Raw genomic sequence first — 16,436 nt, forward strand, 5'->3', positions numbered from 1 at the left:
TGATGCTGAAGCGTATATCAGCTCATTGGTTTCTGTGATCGTTACGGTAGGGATCGCCCTCAGTGCTGCATTCACACTTTCTATGAGACTTTCAGATGGTACTTCACATAGCCGTTGTAATCGGTTTCTAGGTTGCCCAGCTTTCATTCTCGCCATGATCTTAGCTTTCAGGTCAGTTGCTGCCTCGCTCAGCATTTCATTCATTGGGGCTGGCCACCCAATCTCATCATCTGCATTCATTGGGGCTTGCCTCCCAATCTCTTGTATGACCTCCTCCTCTGATCTGGCAGCCTGGGGCCCTTCACCATGGAACCTGCGTTGTACCTCATCAATCTCAAGTTGTGACAGCAGTTGCCGTTTGTGGATGTTGGAACACTGAGCTACTAGTTGTTTCGCGGTCAACCGTGACTGTGGGTTTCGAAGTAACCATTTAGCCCACATTCTCTGCATGTAACCCCTCCGACTAGGGTTGCTTGAGTAGTAGCATTCCAACAGAGCCATGTTATCGCATCTCGCCCATCTCCGCTTTGTTCCAGTAGCCCATTTTTCATCAAGGTGCTCTGGTTCCCCAGCACCTGACGCAGACCTTGTTTGGCCGGGCGACGTCTGAGCCGGCATGTCATTCGTTTTATTGTCTCTCATCATTGTATGAGGTAGGCATTAGCGTGAAGGATCTTGCCCAAGGACCCACACTGGATGGTGTATGTGCTCATTTTTTTTTTTTTTGCCCCAAGCGGGATTCGAACCACCGTCTCCCGTATGCCAAACCGATGCCTTACCAACTGAGCTATCCAGCCGCTGCCAGTGCTCAAGTTGGGTCAAAAAAGCAATATATATATATATATATATATATATATATATATATATATGAATATATATATATATATATATATATATATATATATATAACATCAAATATATGGAGAAAAGTAAGTACTCAGGAAGTCCATTTCTCAGGCCAAGCATTCTTTACATTTTGTTTGGAGAAATGTGGGAACAAGAAACTGAAAAGAGGCACAAAAGAAAACTTATGTTTTTTTTAAAATGGCTTTTTCAGATTTAATTGTATTTTAATGAGTTGAATTGGAAAATAGGAATAGGAAAACTGAAGTATGTGCTTTTATATGGTCTCAAATATTGCAGATTTTTATCACGGGTGGGTCTAAAAATTATCCCCCACTTTACTGTATCTAGTCCCGGCCGAAAAATCAGGTTGACTTGACTAAAATATGAAATCATACAGTATATTAAAACAAAAATCAAATAACATTAGCACAGATTAATCAAATATGTCAATTAAATAATACAAAATAAAGTACATGACCTCTATATTAACATAATGTATAAGAGTGAAAAATATTACCAAACAATGGTAATAAATAATACAATTCAATCGAATACTTTTTGATGACTTCAATTGAAAATAAAAAATGTACCGTACATTGGAAAATGTGGTGCAAATGTGATTCTATTTGGCAGAAAAGAATTTGATGATGATGTTGTTGTTTCTTTCTAGCAGTAGTTCTATTGCTCATGTGACGCATAAGCGGGGACTAAAATGTGTGTTGCCGTACTCGAAGAGGTGACACGGAGTCCTGACAATGCAGCCAAACTGCATTAATGCATGAGAAAAGGGGGAGGGACAGTCACTGGTCACTCTTTATTGTTGACAATGATAAAATGTAAGTATTGGGGAAGAAAGAAGATATTAGAAGTGACGTTTACCTTTTTTCTCAATCAACCACTGATGGCACCAAAGAGTCACAAATAATAATTTTCGAACCTCGGCTCATTCAGAATTTGTATTATCGCTATCAAACCAAATCATTTTTTTGTTTTCATACAAAACCTCACCACAAACCACGCCATTTTTTTCATCTGTGCTCTCAATAAAAATTGTAAAATTTGGCGATACCATTCCGTGGACAGCAATAACATGCAAGTCCACTTTTTTTAATGACTAATATAGAATACCGGAATATATATTTTATTTTTTGCAGTGGTGGAACTTTTTATCCCATCACGTCTTCCAACATTGCCATTCATTAAAAACCTTAAATAATATTTCAAACTACATAAGTGTTGATGAGTGGTTTATAATGGACTTTTGTATATAGAATTCCATATACCGTCATGCAGAACATTTTGATGATAAAAAATAGCAAATGGTTCACAGTTCTTATTTCTGTTTGACTCTATGTATACACAATAAAAAAGTCTGTCAGACACCAAACCATCTGTGGAGTTGCAAACCGTTGATGTTAGTAAAAACTTACAAAAAAATAAATAATATGGGTGATAAAAATGGTATAAAATGTTTTTTTAATAGTTTAATAAAGATGACATTTTTTTCAATCGGCAAACCTACAGGACATGAAATAGAAAGGAAGTCGCAGACTAGTCATGTTTGCTGCATGTTGGCTCTTGTAGTTTATTTACAAAATGTTAAAAACTACAAACTGTCCGTCGCCTCCATCTGCGCAGAAGTAAAACTTCTCCCGCCACGTTTGCTTTTTTTTGCTACACATGCTCCCCCCAAAAGGTTTTATTTTACAAAATTAAAATACATTTAAAATTCTTCTTCTTTGAAACTAGCAACAGTACACTACTGCCCGTGGCCATTTTGACGAAAAACATATTGCACAGCTTGACTTCATATTTTTCTTAAATAGTGCAAAAAGGATTTTCCGTCTTTGTTTTTTTTTCTGTTTGTTTGTTTGTTTTTTTATAAACAGGAATGCTCTAGAGCCTCAGTTGAGACATATTTGTACAGTGAACTACCAACATATTAAACAACAAAAATCAACATGGAGAAGGAAAAGGATCCAATTTTGTCCATCAAATAAAACTAATAATTAATTATTATAACTAGGCAACAAGGGGGTTAACACAAATAGTTTAAAGATTGCCACAGACAACAACAGAAATCTCCAGTGCGGAGAACCTAGTCCTTTTTTTTCTCCAAACCCCCAACAAAAAAAACAAGAACAACAAAAAATTCAAACAAACAGGAGAAAACAAGCATCAACAAGAACAAAAAAGAAAAAAGGAAAAAAGCAGGGTTGTTAAGAACTGAAATAAGTCCGGTTTTGAAGCTCCACATTCCAGATCAGCTACGAGATACTAGCACTAGAGTTTGTTGTCGGCCAGTGAGTCAAAAAGCGTCACTGTGGGCAACAGGCCATCCGATCCCATCCAAGTGTTGCGGGTAAACAAGTGCTGTGGTGGTGCTGGTGGTGGTGGGGGGTGGGCCTGGGACTTACTTGATGTTGTTGGCGTCGGCCACTGCCGCAGAGAAGGACGTGGCGGAGGAGGAGTCTTTTAAGGGCTTGTGGGCGGGGCCCAAGACGTGCCCGGGCACCCAGCCCTCAGCGGCGGGCGACTGGCTGTCGGCGGGCCGGTAAACGAGGTACATGTTCTGCTGATTGGTCGCTAGGACCTGCACCATCTCGCCCTGACTCACGCATATCTCGTTCTCCTTGAGCGCCGAGTAGCTCTGAGCGACGCGCATGGTAGAAGAGGCGCCGTTGCAGCAGCCGCTGTCGCTCTCCTGAGGAAGATGAGGATGGCGACAAGGATGGGTAGCGCATGGAGGAAAAGAGGAGGACAAGGTTATAGGGTATGGCTACGAGGGCTGGACGACGGCGCGGATGGCTGGGATGCCATTACAGACGCCGTCCTGAGGTGGGGTAAGGTGGGGGGGAGTGTTCAAGGTAGAGGAGGAGGAGGAAGAGCAGCAAAATTTGTCAGCATTCTTTAAATTGCAGGTCTAAGCGCCCTGTATGTTTCTATACATATATTCGCATGATATCCATCTCCAATATCACAGTGTTTACATTTGCCTAACACCTGAAACAACCCACATGCATGCATAGTTGTTTTTTAAACGCCTTTATCTATGGCATTTGAGAACAGAGGTGACAAAAGGAAGTGCTTACGTTGTGGCGCTTGACAAGGAACAGATGCTAGGCCATTATATCACTCCCAAGCACGCAGGTGAGTTTTGCTTTTTTTGATGGATCAAACTTTTCAGTTTGATCCATCCATCCATTTTTTAATCCACTTCTCCTCATGAGTGATACGGGCATGCTAGAGCCTAACCCAGCCGTCATCAGGCAGTAGGCAGGGTATACACTCAATGGGTTGCCAGCCAATCACAGCTTTTCAGTTTCAAGCCTTATAAAAACATTTTCTATATCACAATTGTGTATAAGTTTGCTTTACTAAAAATAGTACCGGTACATGGTTTTGCCAATGGAAAAAAATAAAAACATAAACATCAAGTAGTAGAGCGGCAAAATATCGTATTGGCCCGAATGTAAGACGGCCCTGAATATAAGACGACCCCCTCTTTTTCAAGATTAAAGTTTGAAAAAAGACTTTTTGAACACCAAATTAATTTTTATCCAGAAAACAATTACAGTACATCTGAAACAATTGATTATAACAATATATTTGAGAGAAAAAGCACGTTATTTTGCCTCATTCAAATTTTAATATCTGAACATTTAAATATGTCAACTAAAGTGCAATCACATTCGTAAATGAATGGCTTCTGGTTTTTGAAATGTAAATGACATCATAACTTCTCCTCAGCTGCTGGTTAACCTGGCCGATCTTCGACCAACTTTTCTACAGATTGTCACTACGTTTCTCCATTTTCTGTTATCTCTTCTATTATTTTCTTCTTTTCTTTCTTACCGCTATTTTTTATTTTTCTTCCTCGTGACAGGGGTTCACTTTGGCCTGGGGAGTCAAGTTAAGCATTCGCTTCAATGATATTTGGCGTCATCTAGCGTCGTGAATGGGTATAATATCTAGACCGTGAATATAAGACCACCCACACTTTTTCAGTCTTATTTCAATGCAAAAAAAGATCGTCTTATAATTGGGCCAATACGGTAGTTGACTGGTTTGCATGTCTGCCTCACAGTGTAGAGGTCGTAGTTTTGATTCCTGTGTGGAGTTTGTATGGTCTCCCGTGCCTGTGTGGCTTTTTTCAGGGTACTCCCAAATTTCAAAAACACACATGGCCGTTTAATGGAACACTCAAAGTTGTCCCAAGGTGACGAATGGTTATTTGTCTATTTGTGCCCTGCAATTGATTGGCAATCAGTTCAGGGTAGACACCACCTACTGCCCCAAGACAGTTAGGATAGGCTCTAGCGGATTAGAACACGGATGGATGGATAGATCGAGTAGTGGCATCGATACATTACAAAGAAAAAGGTCATTGTGCTAATTAACAAGTGGTGATGAAAAATACTGGTGGAGGTAAAACAATGGTTTATTGAGCGCATAAACACGACTCACCCTAGAGTCGAAACACGATGTGCCGCCATTGGAAGTCGATGCTGTCAACTGGCTGCGTCCTCTCTCACTCTCCTTTTCGCCGAGGCCAACCGCCGACGAGGGCCGGCTGTGACAAGGCGTGCTTGAACGATTGCTGGCGGTCGAGCGGTTTCTGGTAAGAGACGAGGTGCCGCCGCGCTTCTGATGATACTCGATGGGAGACACGAGTGCTGCGGTGGAGGACACGAAATGGTAGCAACGAATCATGACCACTTGGTTTAAAAAGCTCAGGGATCATCTGAATGTGAGTGTTCTAGTCTCACCGGACAGAAAGTTGTTTTGAGCATCCAGGAGTGCCTTGATGTGTCTGACCCAGACCTGCTTGATGTCAACGTTGGCCGCTTGCAGGGTGAAATGCTCCGACGAGCCGCGACACGACAATACGAACTTACACGGATCGTTGTCCGCGCTCTCCTCTAGACCCAAGAAGGACACCTGTAGTGAAAACCGTCATTACTACTAGAAAGTCCTTTGTATATTTGAACGCCGAAAGATACAGTTGACAAGCCTAAACACTAAAATAGCAAATATATATTTGTTTTGGGTGCTTTGCATTTTAGTTGATCAAGCGTCACTTTTTTTAGAATAATGCTGCTTGAGAATCAGCTATTAGCACTTCTTGCTAACAGCTCGCGGAGTGAGAGCAAACATTGTCCTGCATGTGAGCCGAGATGTCAAAATGTTGCTCCTTTTATCATACAAAACATAGCCGTCACTAAGTTTATATTACATGCAACGGCATTATTATGTGAATTTCTGTCTCTCAGCCCTCTTAAATACAGTTTTTGTCCGGCCTTTTCCCACAGTTTGATACAGTTGCTGGAGTTACGGCGTATGCCTTGGGTCGGGTACCTTGATGCTCTTTTTGAACTGGTATCCGGGCGTGGACGAGCCTTTCCTGAGCAGCTCACTGAAGATGACGATCTGCTCAAAGAGGAACACGCGCCGTTCTTTCGAGCGCGACAAGACGCCGGGATCCTGCTCGGTCACGAAGAAAGTCTCCTGCTGCAGCAGCTTGCCCTGATTGGTTAGCTTGCCCTAGGCAGGGACATTAGTGGTTAAAACTCAGTCATCACTTAGTGGTGACCGCATGCTCTTCTGGTACGCAATGTCTGAAGGTTTCAAGCATATGTTCAAAGGTCGTAGACACACAAAAACATTATTTTAAATACATTTCTATTGCATTACCCATGAAGGGATAGTTGAGCACATTCAGGGTAAAAAGTACCAGTAGTACAGTGTTGTGGGCAATATTTTTCTCTACAATATTCTCTCTATCCATTGGCTTTACCGTATATTCGGTTCCTGGTAAAACAAACGTACCTCGTATCCTTGTAGCCGACCTAAGTTCATCATGTCGTTACATAATTTGGGAACCTGAGACATCAAATCCACTGCTTGCTGTCAGAGAAAGACACAATGATCGGACATCAAGAGGTGCTGTTTTGAGACAGTGTGAACTGCAATAATGCAAAAGATAAAGATATTTCTGTCCCAGTGCGAGTAAGTTTAAGTCGTTTTACCTCGATTTGTTCACAGTCCATTCCTGCCTTTGAGCTGTACTTCAGGAAATCCTATGAGGAATTTATGGCATGACATGAAAATACGAAGTCTCCACTGGTAACAAGTACAGATCTGATCACATACCTTCAGTAGCAGCTGGTATTTGGTGATTCTTTGGATTGGTTTGATAAGGAAGTCGCTAATTGTCAACCGGGACTGAATGTCCTGCTGGACTCCCTGCAAGGAGAAGAAAAAAGGCCCTCAACCCTAATTGAGTTAAGTAAACCCTGAATCGTGAGTAAACAATTATGGTTATGATATCAAACAATGGGGGAAGAATGAAGTACAAAGCCATTTCTAATTAAGTTGGGAAGGTTGTGTAAAACAAATCAAAACAGAATACAATGATTTGGCTACAACACATTCCCAAAAAACTGTTACGTCACCCTTGTTTTTTTTTTTTTTAAACAACATCCAATAAAGGTTTAGGAATTGAGTTTGTTAATTGTTGAAAGTTTGTATGTGGACTCTTGCTTGATTTAAGCTTCAGTTCAGGGTCTCAGTTTCATGCTCGTATTTTACACTTCATAATGCGGCACACATTTTCATATGGGAGACGGGTCTGGACTGCAGGCAGGCCTGTCTTGTTCCCGCACTCTTTGATTATGACGCCACACTGTTGGAACACGTGCAGAATGTGGTCTGACATTGTCTAGCTGAAATTATGTTGGGCCGTCCATGAAAAAGACTTTGCTCGGGTGGCAGCATATGTTTCTCCAATACCTGTATGTACCTTTCACCATTAATGAAGCCTTCACGGATGTGCAAGTTACCCATGCCATTGATGCTAACACAGCCCCACAGCACCACTGATGCTGGCTTTTGAACTTTGGGTCCATAACAGTCCGAATGGTTCTTTTCCTCTTTGGCCCGGAGGACACGACGTCCACAATTCCCCCAAACAATTGAAAATGTGTACTTGTCAGACCACAGAACACTTTTCCACTTTGCATCAGTCCATGTTAGATGAGATCAGGTCCAGAGAAGCCGGCGCCGTTTCTGGGTGTGGTTGATAAATGGCTTTTGCATTGCATCGACAGGTTGTAAGTTACACTTGTGGATGTAGAGCTTAACTGCATTGATTGACATTGGTTTTCACAAGTACACTGAGGAACATTATCCTAAACTGTTTGACTATTTTCTCACGTAGTTCACAAAGGGGTGACACTCGTCTCATCTTTGCTTGTGAATGACTAAGCAATTCAGGGAAGGTCCTGAATTAATCCCAGTTAGCCTGTTCACTTGTTGTTTGTTGTTACAAACAGGCGCTTGATAAGAATTCTTCAACTTTCTTTGTCTTTTTTGCCACCTGCTTTTTGTTATCAGTTTGAACATTAAATATCATGTACTTGTCGTGTATTCAATTAAATATAGGTTAAACATGAGTTGCAGATAATTGTATTCTGTTGATATTTGCATTTGATATGATGGACAGTATTTTCCGCACTAAAAGGTGCACTCGATTATGAGGTGCACCTTCAATGAACGGCATATTTAGTAATTTTTTTCATATATTGGACGCACTGGATTATAAAGCGCAATGTACAATGCATCCACTAGATGGAGATATGCTCCTTCTGTTCGATATGAGAGGCGTTCATCACCACCTGCGAAAAACGTAAATTAACGATTACTTCAATGAAACTATAAAAATTGAAAATAATGCATCAAAACAGAAAATAAAGCGAGGAAATCACAAAATAAATTCTTTAGCCCTCCTTCAGAATTTGTCTTAGCATTTCCTTGAGCGTAGCTCACACAGAACGATCAGATGTCAGTAAAATGTAGGAGACTGGACTGTCTCAGAAGTGTTATTTATTCCTTTATTGTTTACTGTATTCACAAACGAGGAAAATAAATTCTGTCAAGGGGCTACAGAATTTATTTTGTGATTTCCTTGCTTGATTTTCTGTTTTGATGCATTATTTTCAGTTTTCGTAGTTTTATTGAAGGAATGTTAATTTACGTTTTTCGGAGGCAGTCATGAATGCCTCTCGAGTCGAATGGGAAAAGAGAAGGCACGGAGACGGACAAAGACATTATAACATTGTAAGCATGTCTCCAGCAAGGAGCCATCTTGGGGTTGACATATTACCATAATGACCATACACAAGGCACACCGGATTTAAAAGGCGCGCTGTGAGCTTTTAAGAAAATGGTGCGCCTTATAGTGCGGAAAATACGGTACATTGGATGAATGTTGGAGGGTCAATGTGCAAAATCATGTCGCTGTCCATGGCATACAGTATACTTTGCAATATATTAACAAAAGAACAGAAAGACAGAAGGGTAGTGAAGAGTGTGCAGCTTCTACTCTTTATGGAAGACTTTATATAAAATCTGAGTGTGTCTGTGGAAATTTTTTTTGTCCATTCATGAGGCCAGAGGTGTGTCACAAAACATGCAATCATTGTGTCTTGTGAACCAGAGTATAAAACGTAACTTACGTCAAAATAATTGTCATATTCTGCTACGATGAACTCAGACTTGGGTTTGTTCTGACAGTAGATCACATACATGTGCAGTCTTCTCTCCTAGGAAATTAAAAACAATACCAACCAAAGTTTAGCAGGTACCCACGGAGTGCAAAAGCCTCCTCACTCACATGTTTGATGAAGAGCTCAGCGAGGTGCTCGTGGTCGTCCAGACATTTCTCCAACTCTCCTACAAAGAAGCTGCCAGCACAGAGCAGCATTGTTTTCCAGTCGCTATAACCACAAATATTCAATTGCTCCATTGTCAGTGACTTACTCTCTGTGCCAGTCGAAGATCTGATGGATGTTGCCGAAGACGATTTTCTCTTTTCCTTTCATGTCATCGGGAACGCCTTTTTCCTCTATTCTCTTCATGAAACCCTGAAAGGAGGTTGAAATCATAGATCATACGATACAGATGTAGAGTGTCTCGACAGACCATGGATGGGTAATCTAAATGTTTCAATTCAAGTGTGACTTGGGTTCCACACAGGACAATGCACTTCCTAACCAGATGTATGACAAAAACGCATTTGTAATGTATTTCCAAAACTAGAATCGGCTGCATTTGCAAGAATAGATACCTCAGAACAGTGGTTCTTAACGTTGTTAGAGGCCCTAAACCCAACCACTTCAAATGCATATTCAAGAAACACTTCATTAGTGAAAAATAAAAATTAGATTTTTGACAAATTGAAGACATAAAAACGTACCGGTACTCACTTATTCAAACCAGAAAAAAGTAAATAAAATTCACTGACATAAGTATACGTTTTTTTCAATTTCACAAAATGAACCACGCATGATGTACTATCACGACAGTCAGACGTTGACCTCGAAGCGAACTAAATTACCCGCAGCACTGATTGAACAAGCAATGTAACGTGATCACCTGCAGCCAGTGATGGCCAAGCGTGCTTGTCATAACTAATTGACATTAATTAATTCTGGAAGAAATCAAAACCTGGCACAAGATTTCTTGAAATTCAACGAAAAGAAGACAGAGGTGATATTGTTTGGTCCCAGTGGCCCTTGTACATTCCATCCTGTAGTCTTGGGCCACCTGTCTCCTTATTTGAAATCAACAGTGTCAAACTTGGGCCTTAAACTGGACAGTGATTTCAAACTCGATTGGCAAATTGGTGCCGTGGTTAAATCCAGCTTCTTTCACCTTAGACAGCTGGCCAAAATAAAACCTTTCCTCTCACATGAACACTTTGAGACAGTAATCCATGCCTTTGTCACATCCCGGCTCGATTACTGTATGCCCTGTACTTTAGAGTCAGCCAGTCCTCCATTAAGCGCCTTCAGCTGGTCCAGAATGCCGCTGCTCGCCTCTTGACTGGTACTCGTAAGAGGGAGCATATAACTCCTACTCTGGCATCCCTTCATTGACTCCCCATTCATTTTAGAGTTATTTTCAAGATCCTCCTCTTTGTTTTCAAATCTCTAAATAATCTCGCGCCACCTTACCTCTCTGAGCTCATCCGCCCCTACACACCTGCCCGGCGCCTCAGGTCTGTGGACCAGTCTTTGTTAGAAGTACCAAGAACTAAACTGAGGCTCAGAGGGGATCGAGCCTTTTCTGTTGCTGGTCCCTCTCTCTGGAATGACCTCCCACTGAACATTCGGCAAGCCTCCTCGCTGACCATCTTTAAAGCCCTCCTCAAAACCCACTTGTATTCTTTGGCGTTCGACTCAGCATGATTTTACTGCTTGGTGCTTTCCATCGCCTTTATTACCATTTCGTCTTACTGTTTATTGTGTATGTTAAATCGCTTTATGTACAGCACTTTGTATGCAGCGATGGCTGTTTGAAAGTGCTCTATAGATATTGTTGACTTGACTTGACTTGACTTGACTAATTGACATCTTGAGTCGAGTATGTCTTAACATTCATGGCCCAGGCTCCGTTGAACCCCTGAGACCGAATCACTGAACCCCTGGCGTTCGATCGAACCCAGATTAAGAACCACTGCCTTAGAAGAAGGCCAAATATCGGCCTGATATAGACACTTAGTATCAGTAATCGCTCATCATTAATCAAGATGAAAATCGGAGGTGCTCGAGAAAAAATGAGGGCAGATTCGTAACCACGCCGCCACATATTTATCCAGATAAAAATACAGTATATAAATAAATAAAAGTAAACATTTGTTGACCAGTGTAATCGATTCCAAAAGCTTCGTCATCACAGGAAACACACAGTCACAGACAGATGATGCCTGCACAAAAGTGAGACGAGTGAATCACTATCAGCCAGTGACGCTTGTCAAAAGCTTCAGTCTCCTTGAATGAACACACACACACAAAATGGAAAGCTCACAACAAAGCCAGTTCTCAGAAAATAAAAGCATCATGTTCACCATGTGTGTGAGAGCTTGTGATGTTAAAAATAATTCATGACTAACTCACCTCAACAACAATGCCCAAGTCTTTGACATAGTCCTTCTCGGTCTGTATCAACTCGTTCAAGACAAACCTAAGCGGAAAAACAAAAGTCACCTTAGTTGGAACGATATCAAGAGCATTTGTTCCAAAGTGAGGCCAGGTAGCAGACTTACATGCGACCCCTCATGGCTTTGGCTCTCTGTTCCAGCTCAGGGTTCCGACGCTGGACAGGAGTGCTTTGTTCCGGTGGGGAGAGTGGGGAGAAGACCGGGTGAGCTCCTGGTTCTAAGGTCTGTTGCAAAAAAAAAAAAAAATCAATAAATTAAAAAAAAACCAACCAACCAAACAAACAAACAAACAAAAAGACATGTAGGTTTAAAGTACCGTATTTTCCACACTAAAAGGCGCACTGGATTATGAGGCGCACCTTCAATGAATGACCTATTTTGTAATTTTTAAAAATATATTGTTATTATTATTATTATTATGGGGGGCCCGGTAGTCCAGTGGTTAGTACGTCGACTTCACAGTGCAGAGGTACCGGGTTCGAGTCCAGCTCCGGCCTCCCTGTGTGGAGTTTGCATGTTCTCCGCGGGCCTGCGTGGATTTTCTCTGGGTGCTCCGGTTTCCTCCCACATTCCAAAAAACATGCTGATTGAACACTCTAAATTGTACCTAGGTGTGAGTGTGAGCGTGGATGGTTGTTCGTCTCTGTGTGCTCTATGATTGGCTGGCAACCGATTCAGGGTGTCCCCCGCCTACTGCCCGAAGATAGCTGGGATAGGCTCCAGCACCCCCCGTGACCCTAGTGAGGATCAGGCGGCTCGGAAGATGAATGAATGAATATTATTATATTATAAGATGCAATCTACAATGCATCCACTACATGGCGCTACGCTCAACGAAATGCAAACAGAAGGATCAGATGCCAGTAAAACTTATTGAATAAAGCAGCGACACAGTTCACTTAACCAACAGCAAGTTGTAACATTGACTCATTAACGTTGAACTCTCTTGCCGCTGCTCTCTTTTTATGTTCAACTGCGTAACTGGAACGCCTTAAGTTTGAACTCTGCATTGTAAGCATGTCTCTAACAAGGAGCCATTTTGGGGTCGACGTATTACCGTAATAACCATGCACAAAGCGCATTTGATTTTACGGCGCGCTGTGAGCTTTTAAGAAAATGGAATACTTTTAGGTGCGCCTTTTAGTGCGAAAAATACGGTACAACTAAATAGTCGCTAAATCTACCAATGATCCAGTGCCACAATGTGATTCTGGATTATTTACAATTCAGCCGATGGTGGAACAGCTTCGTTAGCAGGGAACAAGCTGCCGGTCTTTCTGGTTGGCAAAGAGTAGAGTAGTTGGCCTGGCCTAAGAAAATTTGATTTATTGATCAAAGATTCGGCTAATTGATGCCAATGAGAGTCACAAGCTAAAAGACCTTCAAGGCTGTCTTAAAATGGTGACGGCCTGTTCCCAAAACAACCATTTTCTGGACTGGATGAAAAATATGCTCCGACGCAAGCATTCCAATCAGCTTCCTGAGCCGTCTTTCCCGAGCCTGAGACTGATATAAAGGCTTAGCCTTGCAGCTGCGGATGCTTGACATGCATACACAAACAATGACAATAATATGCTACAAAACACCCCGAAATGTCAACCTCTTCGTTGTACTCTTGTTTGCTCCAGCCCTGGGTCGTAACCCGATTGACATGGCGTTCCTGGTCTGAGCAGCTCGTCGGACTGGTTGTGATGAGTTTCCCCCCTCTCCTCTCTTTCCATCCTTCCCGTTCCCTATTCAGTCTTGAGATTTGTTGTACATGTCTTTTAAATGTACACTACATGTGCTGAGGTTTTTTTCTCAGGCTCAAACAGTGCTCCCATTTAAGGAGAATGGTCAGAGTTTTCTTTCCTCCTCTTCCCTATTGTTTTCCTTTCACATCTCAGGATTCGGGGTCATTAACCACAAACCGCCAGGTTTCCCGTTCTGTTTCTCTCTGTTGGTCATTGTTTTGTTTATGTTCCTCTGGAATTTCTTGTGTGTTTTACACACCATGCTAATAAATCAGATTCTGATCAATGACTGCATTATGAAACGATGTAGATTATGTTTGCAACATATAACATTTTTCAAATGTTCGACACGGATGTGAGTGAAATTTGACGTGGAACCTTCCTGCAAGCCAAAAGACAATATTAGTGACCCTAATTGTGATCTGGTCCAGATCCTCAATCTTGATCAACTTTGTAAAACAAATCTTGAAATGGTGCTGCCGATTTTTAGTCTACGGTATTTGGTATGACCAAAAGATTACATGATCAAGTGTTGAAATTTCTCTTGATCGGTAACACGTATCATTATTGCAACACAATCTGAATTGAATAGGTTATGGCAAATTCTGTGTCAAGCTTTGGTATGTCACAATACCTAATTATTTAGATTCGAATATTTTGGGGAACCAGATCCGTAATCCAGATATGGATCAACAACAAATAAAGTTGTAGCGTACTGTAAGTGCCATCGACAAATGAATTATTATTAGTTAATGAGCTGAAGCCAGATCCAGAATTCTATACTTGTCGATTAAATATGTGAAATTCCACTGCATATTTATTGGAGGAGTTCCGTGCAAGGACGGCATTATAACATGACGAGTGTGTATTTTGTATTCAAAAGCAAGGCAAAAAACGTTCAAATCTAAGGTAACTAGACATACATGCATGCACGTCCACACACTCACCATTTTGGTTTTAACCAGTTTTTCTATGGCGCTAACCAGCTCTGCAGCGCAGGGCACCTCAGAGGATGACTGCAGAGATGTTAGCAAGGACGACGACTGAGAGTGGAAGATGACAAAAGGAGGCAAAAAAACAACAACAACAGCAGCATGTTAGAAAGGACGACGATAGTCAGTGTAAGAAAAAGATTGGAAAGTGAAAATTGACAGGAAAGTGAAACCTAACTGGACAAGAGGGTGAGTGACAGGGACACCTGCTGCTGTCACCTGAATTACTATAAATGTAGGCGACTGGTTTATGTGAATCCTGAAAGACACCCACTAACAATAGATTGTTTAAAAAAAATGCTCAACATAAATACCACATAAAACCAACACCGTTTTGATGCGAACTCAAAGGGGGGAAAAAACGTTTCTTGTTGTTAGAGCAGTTGTGGAGCAGTTTTTTCTCAATCACCACACTTATCAGTTCCGAAGATATCTGAAATTCTGAAATGAGCAAAAAAACAAACATCTTTGGAAAGTTTCTTTGGGAAGGTGAAAAGGCCCAGCCAGGAGACAGAAGAGGAGCTTACGACTTCCAAGATAAAGAAGGCGACATTTAATAGACAGTACTTAAAATATGGAATTATATCAGCGGGAGATTCCCACGCACCAAGTCCACTCTGCATGATATGCAGTGATGGGGAGTTGTATGTTTCATGCACTTTGTATGTGCGGTGTATCTTATTTTAAAGGCACGTTTATACATTACCATAGCGACCAGAGAGCGTTGCGGCCAGATTGGACGTTCCTTGTGTCATGATTCGTGTTTATTATTACGTTTCGAAAATGTCACGTTGTGCCCGAAGCGATGGAATTATTGCTTCGTGCACAACAAAATAACCGAAAGTGGATCCCCGAAATAGCAGACACAGAAAGAGGTTTTGTCAGAGAACAAAGGAGTCTTTAATACGAACACAAAATACCCAACAGGGAGAATAACAAAAAGCGCTGGTCAAAATAAGGACCAGGGATAAAATAAAGAGGACAACAGAAAACGCTTGCGGAAAAAAATAGCAAGGAGGGTCTGATTAGACAATGATATAAATTTCACTCGCAAGAGGAACAACGACGCGCAATAACAGCCACAAGGCTAAGAGGCAATGAATAATACAAGTAGGAATTGGGCGAGAGAATTTTGGCACGGCGTGGAATACTCCGGCAGTGAGTAGACTGCCAGAGCGTTCAAATAAAGGCTGAGCATTCATTCATTCATTCATCTTCCGAGCCGCTTGATCCTCACTAGGGTCGCGGGGGGTGCTGGAGCCTATCCCAGCCGTCTCCGGGCAGTAGGCGGGGGACACCCTGAATCGGTTGCCAGCCAATCGCAGGGCACACAGAGACGAACAACCATCCACAATCACTCCCAAATGGGTGACAGGTGTGCAAGCGGCGGGCAGAAAGCCCGCCCCCTGCTGGCAAACACGGGACGTGACAGAAAATACCACAGTTTTCATGCTGGTCATATTATATTATTTTGTTGTATTCATTCGTCCTTAAAAGCCAATCCCTGAAAATATTGTCTGACATTAAACCGGTCTATGAGGCAAAAAAGGTTGGGGACCGCTGGTGTTCGGTATTGATAATAATAGCCAAGCTAATTCCAAGCATCATATTGCTAACAGATCATCTACGGTGTTCTATTTGCACAATTTCATTGCTTGTTGATGTACTGTCGGGGCATTTGTTATGCCCGTCAGGAATTTAAAAAGACTGTCGACCACCACCAGATAACACGTTTCGAGTGGCAGAACTGACAGCGAGTCCACCCAGCATATAGTCAGTATCACTACAATGCAAGATCTCTGGTGCATCGAGACATTACAGCTCGCTTGACATTGCTGTACCGTACGTTTGCACAAATACATC

The 16,436-nt window shown here is 41.7% G+C and overlaps 1 protein-coding gene across 2 annotated transcripts in view; it reads right to left on the reverse strand.

Annotated features, from left to right (window-relative positions):
- The window catches only part of kalrna (kalirin RhoGEF kinase a), a 161,393-nt gene that overhangs the window by 18,431 nt on the left and 126,526 nt on the right, over window positions 1-16,436 (reverse strand). The window contains exons 44-56 of one of the 2 annotated variants that reach the window (XM_052082948.1): window positions 14,529-14,624; window positions 11,954-12,072; window positions 11,805-11,871; window positions 9,667-9,770; window positions 9,521-9,590; window positions 9,363-9,449; window positions 7,000-7,092; window positions 6,876-6,926; window positions 6,676-6,753; window positions 6,205-6,390; window positions 5,616-5,787; window positions 5,314-5,522; window positions 3,264-3,550 (exon numbers count right to left, since the gene is read on the reverse strand). In XM_052082948.1, coding sequence (XP_051938908.1) covers window positions 3,264-3,550; window positions 5,314-5,522; window positions 5,616-5,787; window positions 6,205-6,390; window positions 6,676-6,753; window positions 6,876-6,926; window positions 7,000-7,092; window positions 9,363-9,449; window positions 9,521-9,590; window positions 9,667-9,770; window positions 11,805-11,871; window positions 11,954-12,072; window positions 14,529-14,624 — 1,619 coding nt within the window. The remainder of the gene's footprint in view (window positions 1-3,263; window positions 3,551-5,313; window positions 5,523-5,615; window positions 5,788-6,204; window positions 6,391-6,675; window positions 6,754-6,875; window positions 6,927-6,999; window positions 7,093-9,362; window positions 9,450-9,520; window positions 9,591-9,666; window positions 9,771-11,804; window positions 11,872-11,953; window positions 12,073-14,528; window positions 14,625-16,436) is intronic. The other variant, XM_052082949.1, reaches the window with a different exon arrangement.

This window comes from Hippocampus zosterae, chromosome 12 (genome assembly GCF_025434085.1).
Source record: "Hippocampus zosterae strain Florida chromosome 12, ASM2543408v3, whole genome shotgun sequence".
Taxonomy (NCBI): Eukaryota; Metazoa; Chordata; class Actinopteri; order Syngnathiformes; family Syngnathidae; genus Hippocampus; species Hippocampus zosterae.